This window comes from Lynx rufus, unplaced genomic scaffold, assembly GCF_022079265.1.
Source record: "Lynx rufus isolate CCGP_SWC_20201006 ecotype Redwood Valley unplaced genomic scaffold, mLynRuf1.p SCAF_2, whole genome shotgun sequence".
Taxonomy (NCBI): domain Eukaryota; kingdom Metazoa; phylum Chordata; class Mammalia; order Carnivora; family Felidae; genus Lynx; species Lynx rufus.
In genome coordinates, this window is record NW_025814834.1 from 51,850,404 (window position 1) to 51,864,186 (window position 13,783).

Consider the following 13,783-nt stretch of genomic DNA (forward strand, 5'->3'; position numbering starts at 1 on the left):
GAACGAATTTTAACACTTCTCTTCCAAAAATACCATTAAGGCAAGGCATAGAGTGAGAGAAAATATTTGTACTACAAATATCTGTCCAAGCGCTTGTTCACAAATTGCATAAACTCCTACAAATCAGTAATAAAAAAAAAATCAGCCTAATTTGATCAGCCACCTCGTTAAAAAGTACACAAATTGGTAATAAATACATACAAGTATACTCAATATCATTGCTTGTCAAAGGATTGCACATTAAAATCACAGTAAGATACATCTACATCCTCACCATAATAACCAAAGTTAAAAGGATTGAAAATATTAAGTGTTTTTTAATATGTGGAGCAACTGGAAGTATCAGACATTGCTGGTAGGAATATAAATGATTACAACTCCTCTGAAAACTACTGGCTAGCGTCCATGAAACTTAATGAAACTAACATAAGACTTAATATCCCTATGACCCAGCATGCCAACCCACAGGTGTATAACTCGGATAAATTAGTGCTTATGCCCACCAAATGTGGAATAGTCATAACAGTATTACTTATTATAGCCCTATACTAGAAACAGTCCAAATTTGCATCCAAAATAGAAATGAATAAATAAATAATGGCATAGTCATACAATGGAATATCATACAACAATAAAAAAATGGACTACTAATACAAACAACAATAAATCTCAAAAAAACCATACTATATGATTCCATTTATATGAAGTTCAAAATTGGCAAAATTAACCTATGATGATTAAAATCTGAACAATGGGTGCCTGTAGGAGGTGAGATTCACTGGAAACAGTTAAGGGAATTTCTGGAAGTAATGGAAATGTTTTATATCTTGCATGTTAATTACATAAATATGTTCATAATTTATGCACTTAAATTTTGTACATAAATTTTTCCTTGATTTAAAGAAGAATATAGCAGAATGACTTAACTCTAAAAGAGGCTCCTGGATGGTTCAGTCCAACTTCGACTCAGGTCATGATCTCGTGGTTTGTGACTTTGAGCCTCTCATCAGCTCTGTGCTGACAGTTCAGAGCCTGGAGCCTGCTTTGGATTCTGTGTCTCCCTCTCTCTGTGTCCCTCTCCCACTAGCACTCTGTCTCTCTTTCTCTCTCAAAAACAGATAAACATTAAAAAATTTTTTAAAGAATTCTAAAAAAAACCCTGTTAATATAAGTCTGCAATAAATCCCGGCAACTCTTGAAAATTATTGTTAGATATCCAAATAGTATCTTGACTTATATTCTCCCTATTTTTTATTAATTTCAGACCAGACAAAGATTACCTGACAGAATCATGAGAGTAATGAATTTAATGAAATTGAGTCAAGATGTTTTCAAGATTCACTACCTTATTCTTGAATTTTCTAGAAAGGTGACTGCTATTAATAATGAAGCTTCTAACATGCAGTGATTTTTCACATCTGAAATTCAGGGTAGAGGTAAACCGTTCCATAAGGCTACTTAGTTCCTCTGTCATTCTCAGCGCCTGATAAGCAGTGACTCAGATATCTAAATAGAGATAAAAATGCATGCAACACAGGGGCGCCTGGGTGGCGCAGTCGGTTAAGCGTCCGACTTCAGCCAGGTCACGATCTCGCGGTCCGTGAGTTCGAGCCCCGCGTCAGGCTCTGGGCTGATGGCTCGGAGCCTGGAGCCTGTTTCTGATTCTGTGTCTCCCTCTCTCTCTGCCCCTCCCTCGTTCATGCTGTGTCTCTCTCTGTCCCAAAAATAAATAAACGTTGAAAAAAAAAAATTTAAAAAAAAAAATGCATGCAACACAAAAGGTCAAGTCTTGGAATAGGTATAACATCATGATATTTGGAATGTTTTTGTGATCTGAATTTTTCAGACTGTGTTACTTAGAGTATGAAAATGTCAGGTTTTTCGTTTGTTTTTTTCACGGGATTCTTGATAGGCAACAATAGGCATTTGTGTCATCCCAAAATGTTCAGAAATGACTGTCTTTTCTTGAATGACCTTAATATATAAGGCAAGAAACTTACAGCTCTGAGACGAGTAAGCATACAGGTTAAGGTGGACCATTATAAAATCAAATTATCCCTGTTGGCATTCCCTCTTCAACTATGAAATTCCTTTCAGACTGTAATAAGTTGATTTAGGATTTGAGCTTTTAATAATGGAATCTTATATTTCGCAGTCTCTGGACTTTTAAAAGTAAGTCACTTTCAAATCCCCTGCAGAAATATACAGAGCAAAACAGGAGAATGTGATGTGAAAGGTCAGAACAAGTGAGTCTGTACTACCAACAAACATGGTTACAAGCAAAACAAGTTTATCTTTATGAGACTTATGCTAATGTATGACATTGATGCCAACAGCTAAAATGTTTCTGTGCATTCAGTTAACTAAATGAATCTCCCAGTACTCTTACTCTGCCATATCCCATATATTAGCCTTTTGGAGGTGTGCATGTATGTGTGCATGTACACACATATAAATGTACACACACAGAAATGTATATGTGTATATGTATGTGTGTACATGCATATATTTACATACATATCACTTAATGTTTCAGAAAAATCCAGAGGAATTTTGAGATGTGTTGACTTCTAAGCCAATTTCTTATTAATTTTTCTACTAAGTTCATTTTCTCCAACAAAAGAATAGGCATTAAGATTTTTTTTTTTTCAACGTTTATTTTTATTTTTGGGACAGAGAGAGACAGAGCATGAACGGGGGAGGGGCAGAGAGAGAGGGAGACACAGAATCGGAAACAGGCTCCAGGCTCTGAGCCATCAGCCCAGAGCCCGATGCGGGGCTCGAACTCACGGACCGCGAGATCGTGACCTGGCTGAAGTCGGACGCTTAACCGACTGCGCCACCCAGGCGCCCCAGGCATTAAGAATTTTTAAAACACACCGTATTTCTGGAGGAGAAATCAATGCAAACCAAGTTATTTGCATTACTCTTTACAATTTCATCAGTGTTACCCAAACTCTTGGTGTTGGCAAGATAACAAGAAGTTAATACAAATAAAGTTAAAAGAAATACTTCCTGCTACTAACATTTGTTTCTGCTTCATATTATACAAACCTAATAACTAAGTGAATTTTTCCTTTTTCAGCTGGTTGTTTTGTGTTACGTGAAAAAAAAAATTAACAGTTATGTAAAATCTATATTTACCAATAGGTACTACCTTTTCAAAAAAGGGGAAACAAATAATTGGAATTACAAGTTTTGGGGAGCAGGACAAAACGATTATTTTATCCTAAATTGTATACTGTCAGGCCCCTTTATGTTTTTCAAAATTACAAGAAGTAGTGTGAAGTGTGTTATTTCAAAATAGATTGTATTCCCCATAGTAATATGGGGAATGTATTATTTAGTAATGTATTTAGTTAGGGCAACCTCAGTCAAGGATCTGGCATCAAAAATTCAGACACGACCACCACCAAAAATTGATAAATATAAAGAACCACAGCTATGAGCCCGTATAATAACTTAAAATTTAAAAATCAAAGCTCATAGTTTTAAGAGGCATGCAAGGATACTAATGTCCTATACAATATTTGTAACTCACAAAATACAATCATACAATATAAATCTTGCTGCAAGTGAATATGTTAGCTATAGTAATCATTAAACATTTAAACAGTTTTGATGGCTTCCTGGAATTTAGAAGGACAATTTTTAGCAAGAATGAAAGAAGGTAATTAGATGGCTTAAATCCCTTAAATAAGTTGTCCAAAGAATGTAAACTATCACTTCTTCCCCTTCTCCCTCAGTTAAATGTCCCTATAGAACTTGTGACCCCTCAAATTCACCCTTGGCCTTGTAGTGGCCCCCAAGTCTGTGGTCAGGAGCTTCCTGTATGTTTGTTGTTGGTGTTGCTTCTGTGATTAAAACTTGTTTTCAATGCAAGAAGGTTCTCAAGATTTCTATACTTCACCATTTTGTCTTCAGTTTTTGAAAGCTATAGAAATTCTTTGGCTTCAGATAAAATGCAAAAAAAAAAAAAGTGCCATTAAGTCACTGGATTTGACAACTTGTTGACCACTACCAGAGCATTTCATACTGTTAGGAAAGCATAAAAATATTACTGGTCTTTGTCATGGCCTTTCAAAGAAGCAACCTCAACGGCCTCCAAGGGAATTGCTGATACAGGGACAAGTCTGAGCACATCAGGCTGCCTTGTGTTTCCACATTTCTGGGGTCACGTTCTACCCTTTCCCACCTGCAGGGTCATCCCCAAGAAAAGATGCAGGGATCCAGGAGCACAATTGGGTGACATTGGTTAATTGAGGTCAGTGGCCTTAGGGCCCTGTAATTTTATTCCAACCACTGTACAAGTCAATACACCAGAACATACATATATTTGGTATTTTACTGATTTTTGAAAGTATATTTTGGCCTCCTGAAGGCAGCAACCTCAAATGAAAGCACATCCTCCAAGAGAAAACTAGATGACTTACACAATGTCTGTTGCCTTGACCCCAGATTTCATCGTTAGGGAGAGTAAACGCTCCCAATTCAGGGACCCAATAAGGAAAATTTTAACGTTTATTAAATTTATACTCAGGGATCCCAACTTTCTCTTTACATATCTTTCCCTCTCCCCTAGTAGTACCCCCCTGTCGTACTGGGTTTGTGGTGCCCCCATAGTCTGGCTATAGGGCCTCCTACTAATCTTGCCCTCATGGTCTTAATTCACCCTAAAGAATAACACCTTGAAATATTTATAAATAAATTAAATAATTAATGTGCTTTAGTATTCAATGTGCTTTAGCAGTGGAAATTTAATACCCTAATTCAATTGTGGAATATAAGAAGCAAATAGAATGTAAAATTTCTCCCTCCAAATATAGGGTGGTGGGCCCTATATATATCTGTCAAGTGCCTAGGTCCTATATGAAAATGTTGCCATCTAGCATTCTATAAAATTTAGCTCATAGAAGGGAAATCACCACAATGCCTTTTTCAGGCCCAAATTATCATTTTTAGATCAAACAAAGAACTCCTATTATATAGTATAAAAATATACATATTAAAATATCAGATAGCAGCCCCCTAATCAATAAAACCAGTTATATAGGCATAGATCAGATAAGTGTCTACAATATCACATTTCCCATGAAGTCTATGAGGAGCTTTATTTCTATTTTAACAATAGCAATATTATTATTTATATTTTAATATAAACAATGATATTATTCTTGCACGTTATTCTCATTATGTTAAAGATCAAATGCATAATAGTCTTCAAATACAGCCCTCATTCAGATTGCCTTATTTCTATTAGTGGCACCAAAGACTCCTTTTCATTCAGGTTTGAAGCCCAAGATTCATGTTTAATTCACTTCAAGCAATCCCCCACACTGCTGACAAATCAGTATTTCAAAAGTAAAAGTCCTGTCTTGTCAGTTTCCTGCTAGAAAACTGGGGAGGTCCTGAGGACAGGGGTGGGGAGCCAATGCCTCTCCATTACATGCTCAATTAAGTACCAGTCATTTATCCCGTGGTTTAAAACCATTTAAGATATGCATTAGACATTATAAATACCTCACAGCTCTGTATCTTTGCTATTATGAAGTATGGTTCTTTCTAAAAAAATTTAATTCCAGGATAGCTAACATACAGTGTTATATGAGCTTCAGGTGTACAATATAGTGAATCAGCACGTCTATACGGAGCTCAGTGCTCATCATGGTAAGTGTACTTTTAATCCTCTTCACCTGTATGAAGTATGGTTCTTACTAGCTAATACTGAATGACCATTTACTAAATATTAGGCAGTGTAGCCTTCACATAAATTATCTTTGATAACCTCAGGATAGTCCTACTAGGTAGATACTATGATATCTTTATTACTAACTTGAGTTAACCAAAATTACCAAGTGAGGTAACATATGAGGAAAATTCATTCCATCAAGTTTGTGATATGTCTGAAATAAAAGAGAGCCAGATGAAAAGCAGTGATTGAAGTGTGTATCTTGTAACTCTGAGGCTAATGACACTAATAATTCCTTTCCCTCTGTCCCTTAAGCTGGGTGTAAATATTAACTCCAAATGGAATGGGTGTTGTTATTCTCTAAGGAAGGAGCACAGCTGCTGGGAGAGGTCACAGAAATTCTACTCCCCATTTTCTCTAAGCTATGACGTAGTCAAATATTCCTGTTTACAGCTACTTTGCGTACTTCTCTGGTGACCATATCCAGATTTTTCCCCAAACAATTCTGATTTCAGACTTCCTGCTTCTTATGATCAGAGGTATGGTTTCAAGGAAATGCACCAGAAAACATTGTCAATGAATAACTTTAAAGCCAATAAAACATACTGACATGTTATTGTAAAGATCACAATGAAAAGGTGTTAAAGGAAGCAGAGGGATTGAAAATCTGAGGCCCTCAAGACAGACACTGCATTGTTATATGGGCTCCACAACACAGCAAAAGTGATGGTCCCTCCCTTTTGTCTTCTGATTCGAGAACCTGGCCACGTGTCCTAAACTGTGGTCTTACATAAGTCACCGTGTGTTCTGTGAAGGTATACAGCCAACAGCTTAGGAGAGGATAGAGCCCAAGGCATCCTTCAAATAGCCAGAAGATCAAGGTGAAGAGACACAAGTGAAGTAGCTTCTCTTTCTTTTGTAAGCACATCCCCTTGAATGCCAAGGAAAGAACCTATGTTCGATGTTGGATAAATCTTGTGATAATAAGGTTTTGCCCAGAGCAGCCACTTTTATTTTAGGAGATGAAAATCGAATCAGTTCTTGTTATGTTAAACCCAAACGTACATGGAATTCTTTAACATATGTACTCAATTAACTTACTATGGATAGGATCAAGTAATAAAAATCATTAACATTTCCATTTTCTGAGAATACGTTAAAATGATACACACAGAATGTAAGGATGTTGAAGATACTCTTCATTTGCTGTGGGAGATTCAATTAATGTTGTTTTATAAGTGGAAAGATGTTTCAAAATATTCATACACTTTTGACTTCAAAAAATAATATAATCATGAAGTCTTCATAGTGAAGATCTGTGATGTATTTAGCATGGGGGGACAAAAAGCATGAGAATCCAATAACTTGATTGTTAATTAATGCCAAATAACACACTGAGATGACTATTTTATGGCAATTGCAGAAAATTCCAAAGAGCAAAGGTTTGTCTCTTTATAATCAAGGGGTTTGTAATACCAAAGCAGAGTCTCCAGGTGCTGAAATGTTCATTTCTTTTTCTTCAGCAATAAGTATGTCCTCAAAAGGAGACCAAGTAAAATTACACCAACTTGGACTATAGTTTTTTTGTTTTATAAAAAAATAAATAAATAAATACACAGTGCCAATTAAGAAAAGAAAGATGCAACTTTTTTAGGCTTTGTATCTAGACTGCTCGTCGTCTAAGCCTCTCCAGACTAAGCCTGTACTAATGAGGTTTCCTTTCCACAGGGAGATAAAGAAGCTGAGTTAGGACTTCCATTTTCCCCACTTTGTGACCGGAAGTCAACGATGGTGGCCCAGTCACAAATAGGTACTGTTGTGGAGGGTGGGCACATGTGTGCCAGTTTTCAAATGGAGAAACCATGTTGTTTAAAGGGGCAAACATCCATGAAACTTCACACTCCTAACAAATTTGATGGTTAGACTGATCTATATGGTGCTAAATGATAAGGATTTTGAAAAATTCTCACAAAATGAATTCAATCAAGCAGTATTAGTAAATGTAATTGTTATTCTATTTACAACCTTCTTACAAATGACAGGCTTTCTTCTTGTTTAAGAGACCGCTTTTTTTTGTATTGTGTTGCTGATTATGTAATCTGTAATTTAATCCTTTGCATATAGAACAATTCAATGAAAATGTTAATATATCTGTCCCGTTATCACTAAGTTTGCATAATATATTCAATATGCCAGTTTACATTCCTTTGGAAAAAAATTCTTATGATATAAGAAGATAGGGGCGCCTGGGTGGCGCAGTCGGTTAAGCGTCCGACTTCAGCCAGGTCACGATCTCGCGGTCCGTGAGTTCGAGCCCCGCGTCAGGCTCTGGGCTGATGGCTCAGAGCCTGGAGCCTGTTTCCCATTCTGTGTCTCCCTCTCTCTCTGCCCCTCCCCCGCTCATGCTCTGTCTCTCTCTGTCCCAAAAATAAATAAACATTGAAAAAAAAATTTTAAAAGAAGATAAACCAACAAGTTCAACCCATTATTATAACATATGGTTGCTATGCTGCATGCTCCAAATGTTTGTAATGGTTATCCCCTGAGCCAGCACCTTCATTACTTAACTGCAAGATTAATAAACATTAGGATTGCCGCCTTACCTCTCTAGCTGCTCCAGTACCACCTCCAACAGAGCAGTAGTCAACTGTCAGAAAGAGTCTCGCTCTGACCTTTGCCCTTTCCCATCCAAGTTCCAACAGCTGTTTTTCTAGCCACCATAACACTGGTACCTACCATTGTTTAGCAGCTGTGAGCATAACAGGCTAAGGACCTCCTCAGGGAAACTGGAAAGAATGGAAGTGTCTGAGGCTTGTTGCTGTAATATAAATTGCTACCCTGTTAGCAAGGTGACACCTCATTTGACGGTCTCCGAATTCCAGGCATTGAAAACTACAGACAGAACTTGAAATAGCCTACTGGTGGCCAATGAACATTGCTTTGAGTGGAAGGTATCAATTAAAACACAAAACTATTGAAGTTTTCTTGAATTAAAAATGCACCTTAATGTATAACATGACTAAGCCAGTTACTTAAAATGCGAATTCCTTTTATCTGTATATCTGATGGATGGAATACTCTTCAAATGTGGATCTTTCTGGGTACAGTATCACTTTAAAAGCTTCCCTCCAATTTTCTCTTATATTCAGATGATCGTCCATAGCTCCCAGGTGTGTTTAAGGCCACAAGCACTTGATTTCCAGGGCCATACCTCTCCAGGGACACGTAGTGTTGAAATGTGTACACAGTTTAGAGTGGGTTGTCTCCTTCTCCCCGTAAACACTGGGCATTGCCCCATTCTCTCTGTGTGTCATTTCGTATCTTGACGAATACTTTAAATTTAAAGTCTGTATTCAATCCTGACATCTCAAGGTGGTGGAAATAATGCTGTCTCCCAGAGATGTTACTGTTCTCTTTACTGATTTGACAGAACACACCCACATACTGTGAACTAACGCTTTACATCCAGAGAATAATAAACAGCAATTTGAAATATTAACACACTGGCAGGAAGCTCTGACTGATATAGTCAGAGGGGGCAAAAAAGTGGGTGCCTTCCTGTGGCCTGAGAAGCAACTTCAATTCTCTTGTTTCTTTGAAGCTTAGATATTATTTTTTTGTTGGTCAATAATAAATTCAACAAACAAGTGGAATCCTTTCAGAAAAGTAATGATCCCTGTCACTGAGAGGAAAATATAATCATTCTGGATAGACTTGAATTTATTGTGAACAAGAGTATAAAAACTGAATATTAAATAGAAAAGCCAATATACTTATCAAGCTTAAATTGCATCACTTCCATTGCTTGAGAGATCATTTTATAGAGCTATTAAACTATCTCTAAAGATTGTGTTATTGGGTTAAAAATAATTTCAGTGGGTAAACCAAACCAGTATGTAGCTGATACTTTCTACCCGATGCATCAGACTCTTCATTATTACAGATTTTAGAGTTCAGAAAATTGTAGTGTTTCAATTCATCTCTCTCTCTCTCTCTCTCTCTCTCTTTTTTTTTTTTTTTTTGCTTTTGTAGGTTTCATTGACTTCATAGTAGAGCCAACATTTTCTCTTCTGACAGATTCAACAGAGAAAATTATTACTCCTCTTATAGAGGAAGCCTCAAAAACAGAAACTCCTTCCTATGGGGCAAGCAGGTTTGGTATTTTCTCTTTTTTTGTGTCTTTTTTTTTTTTTTTTTTAATGATTATCTTCATTATCTCTTATAGCTAGGTTGGAAATTCTTAGAATTATTAGATAGTATTGCCACCTAGTGGCTCTCTATTATATTGCACCTGCCTTTGAAATTCACTTCATGTCCACTACAAAATATATCAAAGTACTAACAAAGTACTAACTAACTAATATATCAAAGTACTAATGAATATAACACAAGAGTATTCAATACCAGAAGAATTAAATATCTGACTTTTGTGCAAATGTATGTATTGTGTCTTGGATGCTAACATATATAGTTGTGTTGGTTTGCTTACAAACAAACCAGTTACAACCCACTTGTAGATCTAGAGAGATGCCTATATCAAAATAAAGCTTGCGGATGATGTGAGTACAACAGATCCATATAACATCTAACGGTAACAGTAGCATCCACTGTATATGCGATCACAATATTTCAAGCTAAACATTTTTCATTGACAAATTTGTTAAGGGATATTATTTAAAACTTCCAGTTGTAGATTAATCATGCTAAATTCTTGTCTATCTGAACACACAACTTTTCCTAATAGCACACCACTAGGTTCCCAAAATGTTGCCCCAATGAGGAAATTGAGGAAAGTTTTCCTGAGAATGATTCAGGTTGGCCCCACTTAGGGCTCCAGAATCGTGATGCCCCATTTGTTATGTTCACCTGTGAACTCACCACCAAGTCAGCTCACCTCAAGTATCTGCTTTTCTAATGAGGCCTAGCCACCTTATAATGCAAGAGCACTCCAACCTGCTGCTCTGGGAGTCCTTGACCAACCCAGGGAGTTCCAGCCGGAGTCCTGGCCCTCTCCATGATGGGAGAAAAGGAGGGATGTGAGCAGCCCTGATGCATGCTCAAAACTGGGCCTGAGCACCTGCCATCCTGTTTCTGCAGCTGGCTTTGTGAAGTGTTTCAGGCTTTGCTCCCTCATCCCATATCTTGACATTAGTGTTTTCTGGGCTTTTTTTTTTTTTTGGTTGTTACTATTAGCATATGCACCTTTATTGGGTTCACCCAGTGTTGATTTGTTTAGACGATCAAATATGAAGGGCACCATGAACGATGGAACCTATTCCCCAGACTACTCCCTTGCAAGCGTGGACCTGAAAAGCTTCAAAAACAACCTGGTGGACATCATTCAGCAGAACAAAGAGAGGTGGAAAGAGTTAGCTGCACAAGGTATAGTTGTTTATGAAGCCTTACTACTCTCTCTTTCTGTCTTAACTCTTCCTCTGGGATTTTGGATTCTTTCCCCCTAGATTTCTTCTTTTATGAAATACACAAACTTTTGGCTGTGCTTGGAATTGGCTACCCTTTGATTATTCATCACAAGGTTGGCTTATCTGTTGAAGAGATTCTGCTGTGTTTATGTCATGTGGACTGCAGAAATCTGTGTCAGTGGGTGGCAGTGACATGAATGCAAAGGATGGGGCAAGAAAATGGTGACAAAACTTTATGTGACAGATTAACCTCCTGTTAATTTCTGGAAGTGCTTTTGAGCCTGTGTTTTAGGCTTTGCACATGGCTTTTGTGTTGCATTAGGAATGTAACACTCAGTGTCAGAGAGTTGGGTGTGTTTTTTTGTTCAATTGTTACTTCTTCGGGTGACAGTTCCATTCATGCGTTGGAAAGAATCATTTGTAAGCCTTCCCTTAAAGGAAACAAATGGGAAGCTAGTGTTAGCCATTTCTGACATGTTTTCTGATTCAAGTACATTCGTTGTTTTTGTTTACAAGATATGTGAATTTGTAGCAGTCATTTTCTTTGTTCAGGAAATTAGCTTTCTGATTTCAAATCTGGCCCCCGTATCCCCTCATGCTCGCTCCTGTCCATAGCCCTGTGTCTCTCAGGTGCTGTACTCCCTGCACGGTGGCCTCTGGCAGCTTCTTGAAATACTCCCAGAGCCTTTGCGATGATTGTTTCTTCAGCCAGAGATTCTCCCCTTAGAGTTTTCTGCAAGGCTGAGTCCTCCTTGGCTAGCAGTTTGTAGTATGTATTTATTTTTATTTTGAAAAATAGCACTTAATTAACTCAATTTTCACATGGACCTTATAAGGTATATACTATTATTATTCCCCTTTTACAGATAAGGAAACTGAGGCAGAAGACAGTGATGTGAATTGCCCCAAATCCCACAGCTAGTAAGTGAAGGAGCTAGAATTCACTCTTTCTCCCCAATGCAGTGTTCTAAACCTTCATGGTAGGCAGCTCCACCAGGAGGCCCTCCTTGACCATGACAAGTATGCCGTCTGTCCTATTTTTCTCTGATTAGGGCCCAGTTCAGTCACTTCAAAGTGGTATCACTAGTCCGTAATTGATGATATTTATTTATTCCTTTTAAAGTTTATCATCTGTTTTCCACAGGGGAACATATGATTCACACAAGTTGGGACATGGTCTGTTATGTTTTCCAGTATATTCCTTAGCTCGTAGCACAGTGTTGGGCATATCATAGGCACTCAGTATATATTCATTTAATTAAATAACTACTTAATGGTGTCACATTATTTCTCCACCTCTGCTATTAGGAAATAAAAGAAATACCATTCTAATGTCTTCATCTGACTGTGTAACTTACATTTTCCTAAAAGTCTGATCTTCGTTGAGAAGAAATAGAGTTTCCCAGGCTTTGGTGGCTCTATACAGCTATCATGAGGACCACTTCCTCTATTCGCACAGCACCACCCCCCCGCCCCCCGCCACACACACACACTCAGAATGGCCCTGTACTTAGATCCTCTACTATCATCGTCTTGAAATTCTTAAAAATTTTTCAGTCTCAGTTTTATTTTATATGGGGACCTGTAATTATGTAGCTAGCCTTAGCCATTACAGAGGGTCTTTGTAATACATTATTGTCACTCAATAAAAAATATAATGCAGTACAAGACCCAGATGGTCAAACTAAAATACTGTCAAATCCATCTAATTGGAGACTTCAAATGATGAGAATTGCCCCTCTCTATGGACAATTACTGAAGCACAGTAAGATATAAATCCCAAAACTATAAGCCATTTGAAAACAGGAACAATGTCTATCTCATTGTCATGATTTTCTCAGAGCTAGCATGTCCCGGCATACTGTAGTTGCTTTAAAATTATTTAGTGAGGATAGTTTTGAATGAATGAATAAATGAATACTTAAATTCCACTTTGAATGTATTTATTCAGAAAAGAAAACAAATAGATATATTAGATATTCAGCGATGCAAGGAAGAGAGGAGGGGAGTAAGAATTCTGAAATCCCTCCTGTGTGCCAGGCATTTGACATGGATTATCCTATTTCCTCCTGCAACAATCTTCCTAACTAGAGGTGACTACTCTCATTTGCTACATATGGAAACTGAGGATCACACAGCTTCTAAGCAGTAGAGTTAAAACTGTTCTGATTCTTTACCCATTTTCCCCACTGCATGTGAGCACCTCCTAGTATACTACCTTTTCAAAAAAGTTTGAAAAAGTTCACTTGAAGCCTTTATCTTCAATGAACCCAAAAAATCCAATTGACCAAAACACACTCTCCTCTAAGAAAGTTTTAATTAAAATAAGCAACACTATGCCCCAAACATGAACCCGTCACCTGGAATCTATCTGTCATAAACCTGTGAAGGAAAACTCTTTATCAGAATTGAATTAGTGACTGCAATTTCTCCCTTTTTAATAGACTTTCTGCCACCATGTTCTACTGAATATTTTGTTGCACACAGACAGTAAACTTTAGATCTATATAAAGCTCTCAATTTACATTTCTGGAATTGAGTGATAATATCTGACTCCTATAGTTAGATAAGATAGAATCAAGATTTGAACACAGGCAGCCTGGCTTTAGCAAATTAGAATCATGGATCATTTTGATAATATAATTTCCAAAGGATAGTTGTGTAGGGTACA

The 13,783-nt window shown here is 37.3% G+C and overlaps 1 protein-coding gene across 5 annotated transcripts in view; it reads left to right on the forward strand.

Moving 5' to 3' along the window:
- The window catches only part of PDE1A (phosphodiesterase 1A), a 323,710-nt gene that overhangs the window by 286,570 nt on the left and 23,357 nt on the right, over window positions 1-13,783 (forward strand). For 3 of the 5 annotated variants that reach the window (XM_047084618.1, XM_047084615.1, XM_047084617.1), the window contains 3 exons: window positions 7,418-7,499; window positions 9,722-9,847; window positions 10,883-11,071. In XM_047084618.1, coding sequence (XP_046940574.1) covers window positions 7,418-7,499; window positions 9,722-9,847; window positions 10,883-11,071 — 397 coding nt within the window. The remainder of the gene's footprint in view (window positions 1-7,417; window positions 7,500-9,721; window positions 9,848-10,882; window positions 11,072-13,783) is intronic. The other 2 variants (XM_047084613.1, XM_047084616.1) reach the window with 2 other exon arrangements.